Genomic DNA, 16,578 nt, shown 5'->3' with positions numbered 1-16,578 from the left:
CCCATAAACACAATATCACCAGCAAATAATAAGGTATCTATTTGGGACAAACGACTTATCGGTATACTTCCATGTGGTTTCAATCTCCATTCCTTAATAATGTGATTCATGTATGTTATAAATAGGCCTAATAGAGTAGATAAACTGCAACCCTGTCTCACTCCTTTATTTATTCGTTTCCATTCCGAATATTTGTTTTCAATCCTAACCAGTATGTGATTATTATAAATATTTAAATAGCTGTTATTAATTGATTTGGAATGCCATCATGTGCTAAAATATTCAATAATTTGTTTCTATCTACTCTGTCGAAGGCTTTCTTCATATCAATAAATGCCAGGTGGTTTTCAATATTAAATTCTCTATGTTTCTCGATCGAAAGCTTCAGTGTAAAATATCCATCTGCGCATGATCTGCCTTTTCGGAATCCATTTTGTGCTTCATCCAGTGTAGTGCCATAAAATTGGTTCAATTTAATTTTTAGTAATTTTGTATAAATTTTGTAGCCAGAATTGAGAAGGCTTATTCCTCTAAAGTTATCACAGTTGCTTATAACACCTTTTTTGTGTACCGGAATTACTATTGCTCTTTGCCAACTTTCTGGTGCAGGATTCTCGTCATTAAATGTTCTGTTTAAAAAAGTAAAAATCTATTATTAAAAGCATCTCCTGCATACTGGAATAATTCCAAATTGATACCATCTTCCGCAGGTGCCTTATTGTTTTACATTGCGATAGCGCTATTTGTAGTTCATTTAAAGTAAAATTTTCCGTGTCATCATTACAAGAATTTGGAGTGCATAAAATTGCATTCTTTTGCTGCCATAAATCTTGAAAATAGTGAACCCATTCCTCCAGATGGATTGTATTAATTTTAACTCTTCAATTGTTTCAAAATTTTAAATGTTTTGGGTTTGGTTTAATAATATCTGTTTCAAACTGAACAACAAAGTCATTCCAACATTTTCTATGATTTTTCCTGACTTCCCTCTTTGGTTAATCCTCTTTTCTTCTTATATTCCATTTCATCAACAAGTGTACCAGTTGACAGAAATTTTTTAAATGCTTCCCTCCTATTTTGGCTACATTATCGTCCCATTTCCTTAAACCACGTTTTCTGTTCCATTTCTTTTTAGTTCCTAGACTTTCCTTTGCCACTGTAGTTATTATATACTCCAAATTACTCCATTCTTCCTCAATATTACTTTCTATTTCTGTATTTAGTAAGTTATCTATTCTCTTGTCATAGAGCCACCGAATACTTGGGTCATTAAGTAAACAACAAATCTTGTAGGTGAGTTGGAGCTCCAAGTGTTCGTGTGAATGTTGTAGAAGGTCCACAATCTTCAACGGGTCTGGTAGCATTCTCCTTCATTTGACGGAAGAGTGCAGTAATACGTGACACTTCAAGCCGTAACGTCTGTCTCTTATTCTGATGTGACATGAGCCTTAGTTTCTCCTTCGCTTTTTGCATAGGCCTGCTGAACACAACAGTTTTCTTTTGGCATTGGAATATTAGGACAATTACGGAATGGTGTGCAGGTTGCAATTGTCTGGTAGTCTTTGAAGGTGGATAGTAACACTCCCTCCTACAAGTTGACATTCGTGATCTCGGCAGAGGCTGCATTCTTATAACATACGAGTACTAACGTAATGTACAGAGGGTGGACAACGACTTAGGAATTAAAAAAAAAATGTATCAAACATCAAAGTCCTCTCGTGGCAAATAACTAATTTACAATCATAATCATGTCAAAAGAAATATTTCGTTTTCATCTTCTGACTGTCTCTGTGTTCTGGTGGTCAACATGTTGACTTCAAGATCTAGATATCTTGGGTTCGATTCCCGGGCTTGGCTCTTGTGGAATTTTCCTTGAAGAAAACTTCCCGGATATCTAGAAATGTGTTGCGGGTTATTAAGCCTATATCAGATGTCACTGGACATCACATTGTTGGCAAAAAGTCCTAAGAGATGTTAGAGTGTTAACAATGAATTGTTATATTCATTTGCAGTAGATGTGTATAATGTTAAGATATTAATAACATATTCCTAATTCGATACACAGTTGTTCTCTGTGGCAAAAATAAAAAAAAAAAGGAGAGAGAAGCATAGTCCGATAATGGGGAGCCGAATAATCTGGGTTTACTGTATTGAGATAACTGATGTAAGAGATAATCTTCATAAACCTTTGTGGTGCAGTACTGTGAGTGTTGTGTGGTTTGAATCAGTTAGCTTGTTGGAGTGTTGGCAAGATCGAGGTTATCAGTGTCCACACACAAACCAAACATTTGGCGAAATTGTTCAAAATATCTGAGGATTTGGAGAGAAATGTGAACATTTTCAATTAGATTAGATTAATCTATGACTTGAGGCTTTCCCGGTGTTTGATGTAGAATAACTCTTCTCGGGTTCTCAGCCAGGTGAGTTGGAGATTAGCTTCCAAGCTTTCGACAGCTAGCTCTGCCATCTTCTTCAGGGAATTGAAGTGAAGGTCCCACATCACTTCAATTCCCTGAAGAAGATGGCAGAGCTAGCCGTCGAAAGCTTGGAAGCTAATCTCCAACTCACCTGGCTGAGAACCTGAGAAGAGTTATTCTAGATTAGATTACTTCATATATCTAATTAGTTTTCTGAACCTGACTACCGGTAAATGTACTGAATAATTCCTTATACAGTGTTCGTATAGGATGCTCCATTTATTTCAAGTAAAATTCTGTAAGATAAAGTCATCGTGTTTAGAATATCCGAGCAGAACAATCTTGCTGTGTTTAAATGTAAATAAATAATGGAACATATTTCTTGTTAATTCTTCTTTTTTTATGCTGTAGTAAGAAAGAACAATATTTTATTTGGCATTTAATTATAATCGTCGTTAAATTTTCAGGATTATTATATTATCTAAATGCTTCCAGCTATACTCTTCTGAAATCTTACCCCTGAAGTTCTGTAGCGTCCACTTACGCCTACTCGTTACCTCTGGTATCCCCACAGAAACAAAGAAATCTGATGAGCGAGCTGCCCATGGTAAGTCACATCGCAGGCATCATGGAAAAAATGCTTTGAGCTGCACTAGTTCGTGATACAGTGTGTTATGGATTATAACGAAGTACTTTAATCAGAATGCATTTCTTGTACATTTTGACACCAGTATACTATATTCATCACTGAAATAATAGAATACTTGAATCTTTTGCATATGCCTGTAGAAAAGATTATGATATAAGTAATATGTGCTCTCAAAATGGAGAGAAATCAAAGATTTTTCGGTAATGATGTAGTCGGCCAGGTTTCCATCTTCCTGTAACAAAGGTTCAGGGCACGTTGCAGTACTTTGCCATGAGAGTACAAAGAAGCTCAAGATAGTCCTATACCAATTATAAGAAAGAGTTTAAAATTTATATTGTAATGTGTGCCCTGGTCTGGCTGATACTTATTAATTACCGGTACCAATTGTTCAAGACTGCGATCTAATTCTTGTTTTATTTTATCTGTACTGTTTAATTGCTATATGATATTGCAATTGTCTGTGGGTTTGATTTTAGAAATCTGTTATTCCGTGCTGATTCGATTACAGCTTTCGCCTTTATTTAATTGAAAATTAGTTTGGTAATTATTTGTTTTCGAGAAACTGTAATTGCATTGTACTTGTGTTTTGTTTACGGAAATAATTGAATGACACAATAAAAGTAACGGGGTATTTGCCAGTGAAAGTAAATACAAACAGTTTTGTTTTTAGTTGCGGCAAATATTATAGGCCGCCAAAAATCAAGTCGAGAAGTGTGATTGGAAGATTTCAGGGCGAACATAAACTAGATTAACCTAACTTCTGAAAATTTAGGGGTAGTTCAAAGCATACTGAATTTGGTTGGAAACCACACAGGAGAAAGTAAGTGAATGCAAACGATATTGCTGAAGTAAATAATTACGATGTACGATCAGTTTCATTGAGTCGCGGAAAACCAAAGAGATAATCTCGATCACATTCGACGACACTGGAGTTTCAACCCGGGACTTCGTGAATGGCGCTCTCAAACGATAGCGTCTGAACTATCTCCCTTGTGTTTCATTTTAATATCGAGTGAACTATTGGATAAATGGATTCTGATTCTGATCGTGACGTGAACAGAGGCTGTTTTGAATTTACGCTCAAAGTGACTGTGCGTGCTGCAATGTATCGTGAGTAAATTAAAGGTTTTAGAGATACGGAGATACCCTACTAAATCCAGATGTAATTTTTATTGCAAGTAATGTAATGAATACTGATTGTGCAGGGGGTGGTAATATTGGAAAATCGCGATAAAATGGTCACACAGATATTCTAGTAGTATGTCATATTAGATCCGAATTAATCAGTGAACCGCTACAACGTCCCTTCTCGTTCCTTGAATGCAATCGGACTAAAAACTTAGCGCACAGTGTGTCTTGTCTGTGTTTTAGTTGTTTTTACAATATCTAAAAATTATGGGGAGGGAAAATTTCAGTATACGAATTCGTCACTAACAATTATATCTTAGGATACTAAAAAGAGCAGATTTGTCTGTTTTAATTTGTGTGCACAAGGTTGGAATTTTGAAGTGAGAGGGAAAGGTAAGAATCCGTGTTCTGAAAGTTATCCTCTCATATTAAGACTTGTAATTAGGACCAAATACATAATACATATGGGAAATGCCTGTTATTATTCGGTTGAGAAGCTGTTATCATCAAGTCTGCTGTCAAAAAATTTGAACGTTAGAATTTATAAAACAGTTATAGTACCGGTTGTTCTGTATGGTTGTGAAACTTGGACTCACACTTTGAGAGAGGAACAAAGGTTAAGGGTGTTTGAGAATAAGGTGCTTAGGAAAATATTTGGGGCTAAGAGGGAAAATGGAGAAAGTTACACAACACAGAATGGCACGCATTGTATTCTTTACCTGACATAATTAGGAACGTTAAATCCAGACGTTTGAGATGGGCAGGGCATGTAGCACATATGGGCGAATCCAGAAATGCATATAGAATGTTAGTTGGGAGGCCGGAGGGAAAAAGACCTTTGGGGAGGCCGAGACGTAGATGGGGAGATAATTTTAAAAGGGATTTGAGAGAGGTGGGGATATGATGGTAGAGAATGGATTAATCTTGCACAGGATAGGGCTTATGTGAGGGCGGCAATGAACCTCCGGGTTCCTTAAAAGCAGTAAGTAATTAGGACCAGGCATTGCATCAGTTTTTAGAGACCAGCAGAGCAATTTATGCAGTAGATCAGACTTCTGAGCTTTTGAAGTCTGTGTAAAAGTTAAAATTGAAAAACGAAGTAAACCGAAGATGACAAAAACTGGCACTTGGCAGCCCTAGTACCTCACTTTCGAGAAGAGTCAATAAAGGTTCTTGACCACTGAAAGTTTTACAGTAAAGTGCACTCTCGAGTGGCACTTCTGAATTTTTTAAATAATACAAACAATTGAATATAACTTTAATCATAGTCTGTGACCCACAGAATTACACTTTATTGAAAGTTTAGTATTTGGCTTCTTCCTTCTCAGTATGGGCACATTTATCACTACAGTACGGTGATAAAAGCTCTCAAAATGAAGATGGTGTTCCATATACATAATATAAAACATATTCCAGCGATGGCACGATAGCCTGTAAGCGATCAACCAGACTGGCATCCATAGAAATTCAGGGCATTAGTTGATCGGGTACACACTTCCCTCGGGTAAAGCAGTGGGCTCCATGTTACATTTTGTAGCACACAGGGCATTTTCACATGCCATCTCATTGATTCCCTTGTGACGTCATAGCTATTTTATATGCATAATTAGGTCTGCGTGGAAGAAGAATTCGCAAGCAAAAGAAGGATGTTCCTTACCAAATACGACCAATAATTGTTATGTACATGTATGAGGCCTTCGCCATCCTTATTGAATAAACATTGACTGTAAGTAGCCATAAAGTAAATAGCCTATCTATTAATTTTAGAAACATAATTCGGCACCGTGGATCGTGTCCCAGTGTAGCTCAGCTGGATAGAGCGTTCAGCGCGCATAACTGAGAGGTCCCGGGTTCGATTGCTACTGCTGGAACGAATTTTTCTCAAATTAATAGATGGCTACTTATGCAATGAGGACTGCGAGGTCTCATATATGAATATATGAATATATATATATATATATATATATATATATATATATATATGAATGTTAACGGCTTTCATAAACTGTTATCGAAAATCGCCATCAAGTCATTTAAATATGCGCTCCTGCATACATGGCTTAAAATGCAGGCAGTAGGCTATTGATAAAATATAAGCTGAGAAGAGTTTGGCCAGCACCGTGGATCGTGTCCCGGTATAGCTCAGATGGAAAAAGTTCTCAGCGCGCATAGCTGAGATATCCCTGGTTCGATTCCCGGTGCCTGAACGAATTTTTCTCAAATTAATAGATAATAGCTGTTATGATGAGAATTCTCCAAATATCATTGTTATAGTCCACACCTGCGGAGTAACGGACAGCGCGTCTGGCCGCGAAACCAGGTGGCCCGGGTTCAAATCCCGGTCGGGGCAAGTTACCTGGTTGAGGTTTTTTCCGGGGTTTTCCCTCAACCCAATACGAGCAAATGCTGGGTAACTTTCGGTGCTGGACCCCGGACTCATTTCACCGGCATTATCACCTTCATATCATTTAGACGCTAAATAACCTAGGTGTTGATACAGTGTCATAAAATAACCCAATAAAAAAATTGTTATATCAATATTTTATGACAACACTGATTAATAAAATTGTGACCTGTTCGTATTTGATGAAGAGGTGCGTCTGTCAGCCGTGCAACGAGATGGACGAGGAGGCAAAACTAGGGGAAGACGCGTTTGCAGAAGAAAGTAAATGTCTTCCCTTTCACAACATGGATGAGAACGAGACAGACTCAGGGAGTGACCCGCTGGCAATGGGAAAAAGTGATGATACTTATACAAACTGTTGTAAACTTTTGTCTCAAGATGGTCACCAGATGGGTGACAGGAAGGCAGAACTGGAGGAAGATCCATTGGCAATAGAAAGAAATGATGGCACATACATAGAAGATAATTATTTGTCACAGGTATACTTCAGTCTTTTCATATCCTTGTAGGCATGCTTACAATAACAATTATAAACTTTACTTCATCGTGTGAAGCCAGAAATGTACTCTGTATGGCGCATGTTACAGATAAAGATCTCAATCTATCAGTGAGGCTGGTTCTATTACTTCTTTAGTATTTGCATTGGATCTTTCTGGTCAGCTTAATGGGCTCAAGGTGTTTTAAGGTAATTTATTAGACATTTCTAGAATATTCTTCGGTTACTGTTAGTTAACATAAAACCACAAATTTAAATCACGCAGAAAGTGTGCACTCATTCCTGGGTCTCTAACGTCTTGTCAACCCACTTGAGGTATGTGGATATAAAAGGAAATAATTGAGCTGGGGTCTGGTAGAGTTCCTGAGTAGCTCAGTCGGTAGAACTTTGGCGCGCTCAACCAAGAGTCTCGGGTTCGATGCCCGGTCCTGGAACAATTTTTCCCTTGAAATTATTTACGTGCATTGACATTCTTGTAACCCTTGTGCGAAATTTACTTTTAATATAGACTTTCAACTGTTTGCGCCAATTGTCAATTATTCCAACAAGATGTGACATCGCAGCATTTCCACCCAGTCAGCAAAATGGTTAAAACAATTGCTGATCTATTTTTTTAAATTATTGCGTTGGTTAAGATATTTACACATATTAAACATCTTCAGTAACTATTTTATTGACAGTTGTATGAAAACTAAGAATTAAATTCTCCATAGTTTCTGCTAGATGAGTGGCACCGCCTTTTTACGCATTTTTGAGGGAAAAAACTGTATCACTGAATATTATAATCAATTTTCAGTATTTTTAAAATAAATAGTGTGTAGATCTATATTCATCAAATATATGATTGAACTAGAAAAGAATATAGTTTCATCTTCTTCGTCAAAACCCAGAAACACATTTCCCGAGCTAAATGAAGAGTCAGTGAAACCTCTTCTGAATCAGAATCTGAATTCTCATACAAAAAAAATTGTCCTCTATATCATGCAGTGCGATACAAACGCCATACTTCTTAAGTGATTTAACTAATGTCTCAGTTTTCACAAGATGTCATGAAGATTTGCCCCATTTGTAAACCCAGTATTGGCATATTACACGCACCTTGTTTTGCAGGTCAGTAGTTTAAAATAACAAGGTGAATATTATACGGTAATTATTAAACAGGAAACATCTTGGTTTAAACTGAAAATCACACCATCTGCACACTACTGCTTCTATCATCACCACCACCACCCCCACCACCTCTACTGCTATGTACAGAAGGCTATTTCACGTGAGTTATATTGAGAAGGTAAACATGTGGTCATGAATAAATTGGAGGTATACCCAGCTTTTAACTAATCTTGCTTTTTCGAGTGTAACGCAATTATAATTTTATTTATAACAATTGGTAATACGCAGTGGTGATATTCGGCTGGTTCAGAGTAACCGGTTGTTAAATTATTTGTAGGTAGGTTAGCTATATATATATACATACTGTCTATGCTTAACACAGGTACACATGAGGGAACAACTCCTGGAATATCACTGCTGGTAACAGATATTTGAATATGAGATTGAAGAATAAGTAAACATAAAATGAATTGAAGTCCCATAGAAAGTTTGAATTTATTTACATTTAGATTAATTTTCTTTTTCCAGTCTTTGTTATCCGTTCTATATTTTCAGTCTTGCTTCACACTGTTCATTCTTTCCCGCAAACAGCACCTGGGATAGACATACAAACACACTTGTAACTTCCACTTCGTTGTGTTTCAGATAAAGAAGGAGTGTTTGGATTCCGGCTATGATCTCGCTTCACAAATTAAATCTGAGGAAAATCCACAGCTGGATACAATTTCTGGTGTGAAGTGTGAACCCGAAGTGAGTACTGATCATCTGCTTTTGATTTAGAAATAAACAATACAGCATTACTGTTAAGAACGGAGCTGCTCACTATTAAGAAGCTGTGGGTTATAATTGGTATTGCAATTGCATTGCATTCCAAGGTCGTATGAAAGTCGTGATTGCGTGTCTTTCAAGGAACAATGTTCTCCTGATATACCGTCAATTCAACCTTCACAATGTCCATCATGTTTTCTAAATTGTGACAGGTCACTTCTGAATCCTAACCAAAGTAAAATATGTTGAGCACATATTTAATTTTGAAGCCAATAAGTCTCCACAGATGAAAATGTCATGGAAAAAAAATTACTACAACTAGCCTACTACTAATAATAATAATGATAGTAATAGTACCCAGTATTACTTCTGTCATTGCCAATGTTACCACTACTGCTACTTCTACCTTCTACGATATCTTTCTGTCACTGATACACAGACAGCCAAGATCATTATTTTATTACCTGGATGTACGTCTTCAGGATATCCACTGCTTCACCCTGGAGGCATCATGAAATTTATCTAAGAGTGAGTCATCTGTTACAAAGTATTGCAGAAGGTTTGGATTATTCAACTTGTGCTCAGTCTCACGGCTGGGCATGTATGACGTTGATGTATGGAAAAGCAAATATAATTTTAAAGCAAGCCCCTGTACCAGGTGTTACACTGCAGAGTATTTTTTTGTATACAGACAACTTTTTCTAATGAAATACGTTTTAGCCCTCGTGTGTTTGACTTAAATTAGATCTCGTAATGTTATAAGGTCCGAAGTTATTTGCCATTCACGTCATTTGTGAGAGGGAGGTATTGCATAATTTGACACGCATCATCCTTATTCGACGCACAATAATAGAAACTAATGGAATAATTTTATGGGACGGTAATTACATTGCGGTTGCCATGGAAATGCATGCAGTACGTTATATTCGATATGAAGGAGCCCATTCCTGTGTAAGGGAAGTCCACATAATCTCTATTGTAATCCATAGGTTTGCAATATATTAAACAAAATAATGTTTCACTTCTGCTTTGACATGAACGCGACATAGACGCGTGTGGAACTGCAGGAAGTTGATACATGCTGGCTTGCAGATGGATAACAATATCTGTAGCAGCCTATGCTTTTTATGCCATCAGTTAATTATTATTAATTGTCTGTGGCTAATAGTACTTCATTACTATTATTATTATTATTATTATTATTATTATTATTATTATTATTATTATTATTATTATTATTACTCTTAGTATTACTGCTGTCGTTACTGTTGTTAATATTATTATTAGCCATTGAATGTTATTCATAGCTTATTTCATTCCATTCATTAGACTCACTTAAATGTTACAACAAAAATTCCTGCACAGACATTACACTCAATCACTGGGATTTCTTGAAATCCCATGTCAGTTTTTATCTACCACACAACTGCAGCAGATGAAATACTTCCATAACAATATTATTCCTTCCTTTATGTCCACCAGATTATATTATGTAGAAGCTGTTTTCAGTTATTGTCCTCGTCGTTTCGAAACTTGCAAGAATTTTAATTTACCATTTGATGTTTCTGATGGAAATTCTGTATTCTCTACAAAATTACATTACCAATATCAGATGCCAACATATTTGTTTCATATTTCTCCTTCATGGTGCTATTGAGGAAAGAAATCTGTAATATAGTGAAAAATGAGTATGATGAAGATGACTCACAAGCCTGCATGTTATGGGTTTTGTGTACATTCATACAATTTCTGTTCTAGGAAGAGCCTTCAAATCTGAATACAGTGAAGGAGGAACTACATCTGAAAGACGCGACAGATGATGAATTTTTGGGTGGAAGGTGAGTGCAGCATCCAAGTTATTTTGTTGATACTTTGATCCTCTAACTCTTTTAAGTTCGGATCGACTAGATGTATACTGATATAAATTTTCTCTTTTGTGTTTTGTTACTATCTGGAAAGCTTCCAAGAATTAGGCTAAAATATTTTTTAATCTTAAGTAAAATTAAAATTAAAATATTTTTCTCACTCGCTTCCTCTTCTACTCTGCCAGTGTAGGGTTTTCTAAGGGAACGCCATGGCATTCAATACAGAGTTAACTTCCTCAATTATCCCCAATTCACTTAATCGTGGAGAGGTTCTGATGTTTTCCTCCCATGTTTCTCTTCTTCTTCTTTCTTCTTCTTCTTCTTTTTCTTCTTCTTCGAGGTGAATTAAAATGTTATAAGGTAGAATTTAGAAAACTCAGAAATTAACGTTTCATGCTATTGTGTAGGATTATTGACGTATTTATGTAAGAAATTCAAATTGTCTGTAGCTCTCATGTTTCACCATATTGAACTGAAAGAATTATATAATCTGTTATTACTTTTTTGATTGGCGAGAGTTAATAGAATAATTATTTAATACATCCCAGAAAAATTGTTGCAGGTAATCTTGCATTGTTGGCTTGAATCTTATGTTTGTTCGCCCCCATAAGTTTCTAATAAAATATATTTTTAGACATGCGATTATCGACTGTTCTTTGTGTTTGCAGAAATTCGTTAATTTCAATTGTTCCTACATTGTCGTTTGAATTAAATGTTTGAAAATCACTGCAGATATCTTCATTCCTCTTTCATGCAGCTATCAACTTCTGCACGTGCATTTCTGATATTCCAATTTTCCGTTCACCACAATTTGTTAAAGATCATGTCTCACATTGATAGTAAACAATGGGACTGCAACACGTTATGAAACTTGAGCTGGGTTTCCTTTTGTCACCTTATTTTATGCTCTTTATTGTATCACAAATTTGTTGATATTATCTCACCTTTCCATATCCATGTTTTCCCATTGTGATATACGACTACTCAAAACATGTAACTTTTCCTATTATATTAGATCTTATTAAATTATTAGGTTATGTTCTATTCCGATAACCTAACATTTTATTTTTTTAATTTATATATTTAAACTGTAATTCTGTGTTAATTTCGAAAACGAATAAGTTGTTTTTTGTACCAGGATTTGATTTTCTTAGAAAATAGTAATGATTGGACATCTGCAAATAAAAATCATTTAATTCTTACTTGATTCACCATCATACAGGTTTCTGAAATATTTTGCCATGTATAAATTGCATCGCAAATCAGTATATTGAAAAGACTCTAGTATTAATGTCTGTACATGTTTCTGCAATACCATTTCCTTGATTTATGGGAATTTTTGTATTTTTATGTAAACTCAGTATTGTCTTTATTATAGGAGTCAAGTTCAGTATTCTAAATGTGAGATGCATATCATTTTTACTTTCAAGATTTCCCACACTATAGGACATAGTCCACATCTGTGGAGTAACAGCTAGCGAAATCAGGCGGCCTGGGTGCGATTCCCGGTCGGGAAAAGTTACTTGGTTGGAGGTTTTTTCCGGGGTTTTCCTTCAACCCAATATCAGTAAATGCTGGGTTACTTTCTGTGTTGGACCCTGTACTTCTTTCACTGGCATTATCACCTTCATCTCATTCAGATGCTAAATAACCTAAGATGTTGATAAAACGTCGTAAAATAACCTACTAAAGAAAAATATATATAGGACATATGACCTTAATGCTAAACTCATTCACCCTGAGGAATGAAAATTGTACAGTTCTTCGAAGCACAGTTCGATTTGTTGAACATTAATTTAATGTAGGGCTACGCGTTTTATAGAAATGGAACGTTGCTTCATTCCAGCAACAACGACAGCAGAGTGCTGAGCAAAGAAACATCACAGTTCTGTCCACTGCCAGCAGAACAACTCACAAACTTTGGACATTGCGACGGAATGTGCGTTTCGTCAGGTGAACTTGTAGATGAGAGCATATCGGCTACTCAGAATTACGAAGAACGTCTCACAAGAAGAAGCAACTTGCACACGAACTCCTGTGACAGTTCAACTAAATGCAACGTATGTGGGAAGGTTTTGTCTCATCCAGATGCGTGCCAACACGCAAACAAGAAGTCTTTGAAATGCGTTGTGTGCGGAATGTGTTTCACGAAACCAGGAAAGCTGAAAATTCATGCCCGCACGCACACAAGTAATTGCTCAGACGAGAAACGTTTCAAATGTGACTCATGTGGCAAATGTTTTGCAAAATCTGATTACTTAAAAAAACACAAACGGCAGCACACGGGTGGGAAACTTCTGAAGTGTGATGTTTGCGGAAAAAGCTTTTCGCATTCCGGCAATTTCAAAAGACATGTGAGCCTACACACGGGGGCAAAGCCGTACAAATGCGACGTTTGCGGCAAATGTTTCTCTCTCTCCGGGAGTTTCAGACGACACGCAAGCCTTCACTCCGGCGAGAAGCCTTTCAAATGTTCTGCGTGTGACAAATGCTTCCCTCACTCGGAAAATCTAAGAAAACATGAACGCCTGCACTCGGGAGAAAAGCCCTTCAAGTGCGATGACTGTGGGAAGAGTTTCTCGCATTCCGGAGCCTTCAAGAGACACGTGCGACTCCACGTGTCGGGCAAGACGTTCAAATGCGACGTCTGCGAGAAATATTTCTCCCATACTGGAAGTCTTAATACACACAAACGCCTGCACACGGGGGAGAAGCCTTTTAAATGCGATATCTGCGGGAGATGTTTCTCGCAGTCCGGGAGTTTCAGAAGGCATTCGCGCACGCACACCGCTGAGAAGCCTTTCAAGTGCGGAGTGTGTGGCAAGTGTTTTACAAATTCCGGCAACCTGAAAACGCACGCTCATCAACACACAGGGGAAACTCCCTTCATATGCCACGTTTGTGGGAAATCCTTCGTCCAGTCGGGAAATTTACAGGCACATCTGCTGCTTCATACCGAACAGAAGCCTTTCAAATGTGACGTCTGTGGGAAATGTTTTTCGTATTCTGGCGGTTTAAAAACCCACGCACGTCTACACACGGGAGAGAGGCCATTTAATTGCGATATTTGTGAGAAAAGTTTCTCTCGATCAGAAAACCTCAAAACTCACATTCGCCTGCATACAGGAGAAAAGCCATTCAAGTGTCACTCGTGTGGTAAGTGCTTTACTCATTCGGCAAGCCTCAAAATACACGAACGACTGCACAAAATTCAGGGTTTCGAATGCAAAACTAAATCTACCAAGAAAATTTGAATACCAGAACGCTAGCGTGGAAGTGAGAATATTTTAAGTGTGACTTTCAACAATGGGTTTCATCGTGTAAAAAATATCAATAGACCTATTATTTGATATCTGCATTCATTGTGCTTTTTATGTACTATAGAAAGCAGTCCTGATCATTTAAAGTATTAATACATTCTATTAGGCATTCTGGAAATCTTGCAAGGAGATTATGGAACTGCAGCGGATAATCTCGCGAAATTTGCACATTCTGAAAAAAGTCGAAGTTCAATTTGTTGAAAATATATTGTGATTCTGACATGAATAAAAGCTACGAAAATAGTTACATTTTCAGTAGATTATATTTCCACATGTATACACTTCGTAATAACACTTGGAAATATATTTGTGATACTGATTGAAATTACTTTCAACCATGTTTCATATACTGAAATTATTAGCATAATCAACATTACATTGTACCCTTCATATGCAATGGATTTCACAAAATTCAGCCCTCATGTTCTGAACAGTTTTTTTATTTACTAATCTTAATTGTGTTTATGCGTCAGCGTATTGACGAAATGTTTTGAAACAATAACAGTTTTAATATATTCTATTCAAATGCAGATGTAACATCTGCGCAACGAAGTGAAATGGGCTTTATTTATTTTATTTTGTTACTTTTAAGTGCTGATGTAATGATATTTCAGACTAATAAATTTCGTACAGATCCATTGTTTTACTTAAATCGTTCCCTGTTTGTATCTAATGGTTTTCATTGCGTCTTCCATAACTGAAATATATAATCTGAACTCTTCAGTATATGAAGCAAACCAACAGGCATGTGTTAGGTAGAATTATGCAATTGTTTTTAACATGGAGACATGCATTGCTCTTTATTATTTCCGAATAAATATGAATTTTTTCATATTGCGAGACATCTTTCCAAGGAAATTAAGATATTTCTTCTCTAAAATGCTCTCGAAGATTAATCTCTTGAGCTTTTTGCTCTCCGAAGTCACGCCCCTAATCTAGCCCACAATGCGTTGCGTTTGTTTATTGCTGCCCCTAGCGTCACGTACTTACAGACAATTCATTACAACCTCAAGCTCCGGGTTGCCTGTTCAGTCTCATACTTTTTTCCGTGCGTAATAAATTAATACTATACCTAATGCACCAATTGTGACAAAGCTAAAACAAATTTATTAACGTACTCAAGAAGAATAACGGTATGCAGTAATGTTAGCTATACGAGATATGTTCACTGGCTCCACATATGCAAACCTACAGGAATATACCTTGTTTGAGTGACATCCTTCACTTTAGGTATAGTTCAATTACGTCCTAACATCCTGGGATGTGGCACGCTCCTCTGCATGATACATATGTTGTCAGAGTGAACACCGCAGAAAAATTTCTTTGAAACATTGAGAATGCACATCATAATTCTCTATAATGGTGATTGTTGTGGACATTAAGACAGTTTGACTGTCGAAGAGGCAGTAAATTATAAAATCTTGAAAACAATCTGTAGTGTGAAATGTAGGGTAAAGTTGCCTAATTCCGTGATACGTTATTTCACTGAATGTTACAGGATTGGTTATCTTACTAGGAACTTCACCGATGTCTCAAAAGTAGGCGAAAGATGCACTCTTTCGAGAAAGCTTTGTTTGACATTCAATTTTAGAAAAGTATCACGGGAATAGGGGTATCACGGAAATAGGCACCTTTACCCTACTGTATATAAAGCAAATCACACTTGTAAAATGTAAATGATAATATAATTGCTAGGTTTCTATTTCTGTTCCATGTAGTTACTGTATGTTTTTTAACAAACTAAGGTTTTGTTTCCAGAAAATTGTGACAATACACCATACCAGTACAGTTGGTTTATAGAACTTAGATGCTAGTTCACCTGTGCATGTTCTGTGAACAATGGTTGATAACGATGTTTGTTCATTACAAGTTCTTCATTCATAGTGTTCTCCCCAAGGGCAGATCCTTCGCTGCAAACCCAGCATTCTCCAGTCTTTCCTAGTTTCTACCTTCCTCTTGGGCTGCACATGCAATACGTGTATATTAATATTGTCTATCATTTGATATCTTCTGCCTCAAACTCTTCTCCCGTTCACCATTCCTTCCAGTGCATCCTTCATAGGCAGTTTCTTCTCAGGCATTGACCCCACCAATCCCTTTTTCTCTTCCTGATCAGTTTCAGCGTTAGGCCTACTCTTTCTTCACCCACTCTTTCTAGCAAAGCTTCATTTTTTTATTTTGTCTGTCTATTTAACATGTTCCATTCTTCTCCATATACACATTTCAAACGATTCTGTTCGTTTCTCTTCACTTCGTCTTAATGTCCATGTTTCTCTCCCATAAAAGACCACAATCCACACAAAGCACTTCAGTAGTTTCTTCCTCAGCTCTTTTCCAGAGGTCTGCAGAAGATACTTCTTTTTCCATTAAACACTTTCCTTGCGATTGCCATCCTCCTTTTGACTTCCTGGCAGCAACTCA

At 36.8% G+C, this 16,578-nt stretch overlaps 1 protein-coding gene across 3 annotated transcripts; it reads left to right on the top strand.

Moving 5' to 3' along the window:
• Positions 1 to 4,010: 4,010 nt before the first annotated feature.
• LOC138695731 (zinc finger protein 431-like) lies at positions 4,011 to 15,045 on the top strand. 3 transcript variants are annotated; one of them, XM_069819869.1, is made up of 5 exons: positions 4,011 to 4,176; positions 6,787 to 7,077; positions 8,850 to 8,954; positions 10,731 to 10,810; positions 12,684 to 15,045. In XM_069819869.1, exons 2-5 carry the CDS (start codon positions 6,814 to 6,816, stop codon positions 14,089 to 14,091), a joined length of 1,857 nt encoding a protein of 618 aa, XP_069675970.1. In that variant the 5' UTR covers positions 4,011 to 4,176; positions 6,787 to 6,813; the 3' UTR covers positions 14,092 to 15,045. The 3 variants fall into 3 exon arrangements, with proteins under 3 accessions (XP_069675970.1, XP_069675971.1, XP_069675969.1); XM_069819870.1 differs by having other exon boundaries at positions 4,176 to 4,228; XM_069819868.1 differs by lacking the exon at positions 4,011 to 4,176 and adding an exon at positions 4,254 to 4,587.
• The last annotated feature ends 1,533 nt before the right edge of the window (positions 15,046 to 16,578 follow it).

Source organism: Periplaneta americana, chromosome 3 (genome assembly GCF_040183065.1).
Source record: "Periplaneta americana isolate PAMFEO1 chromosome 3, P.americana_PAMFEO1_priV1, whole genome shotgun sequence".
Taxonomy (NCBI): Eukaryota; Metazoa; Arthropoda; class Insecta; order Blattodea; family Blattidae; genus Periplaneta; species Periplaneta americana.
Note: the sequence above shows the minus strand (reverse complement) of the source record. Positions and strands in the feature narration are given on the sequence as shown.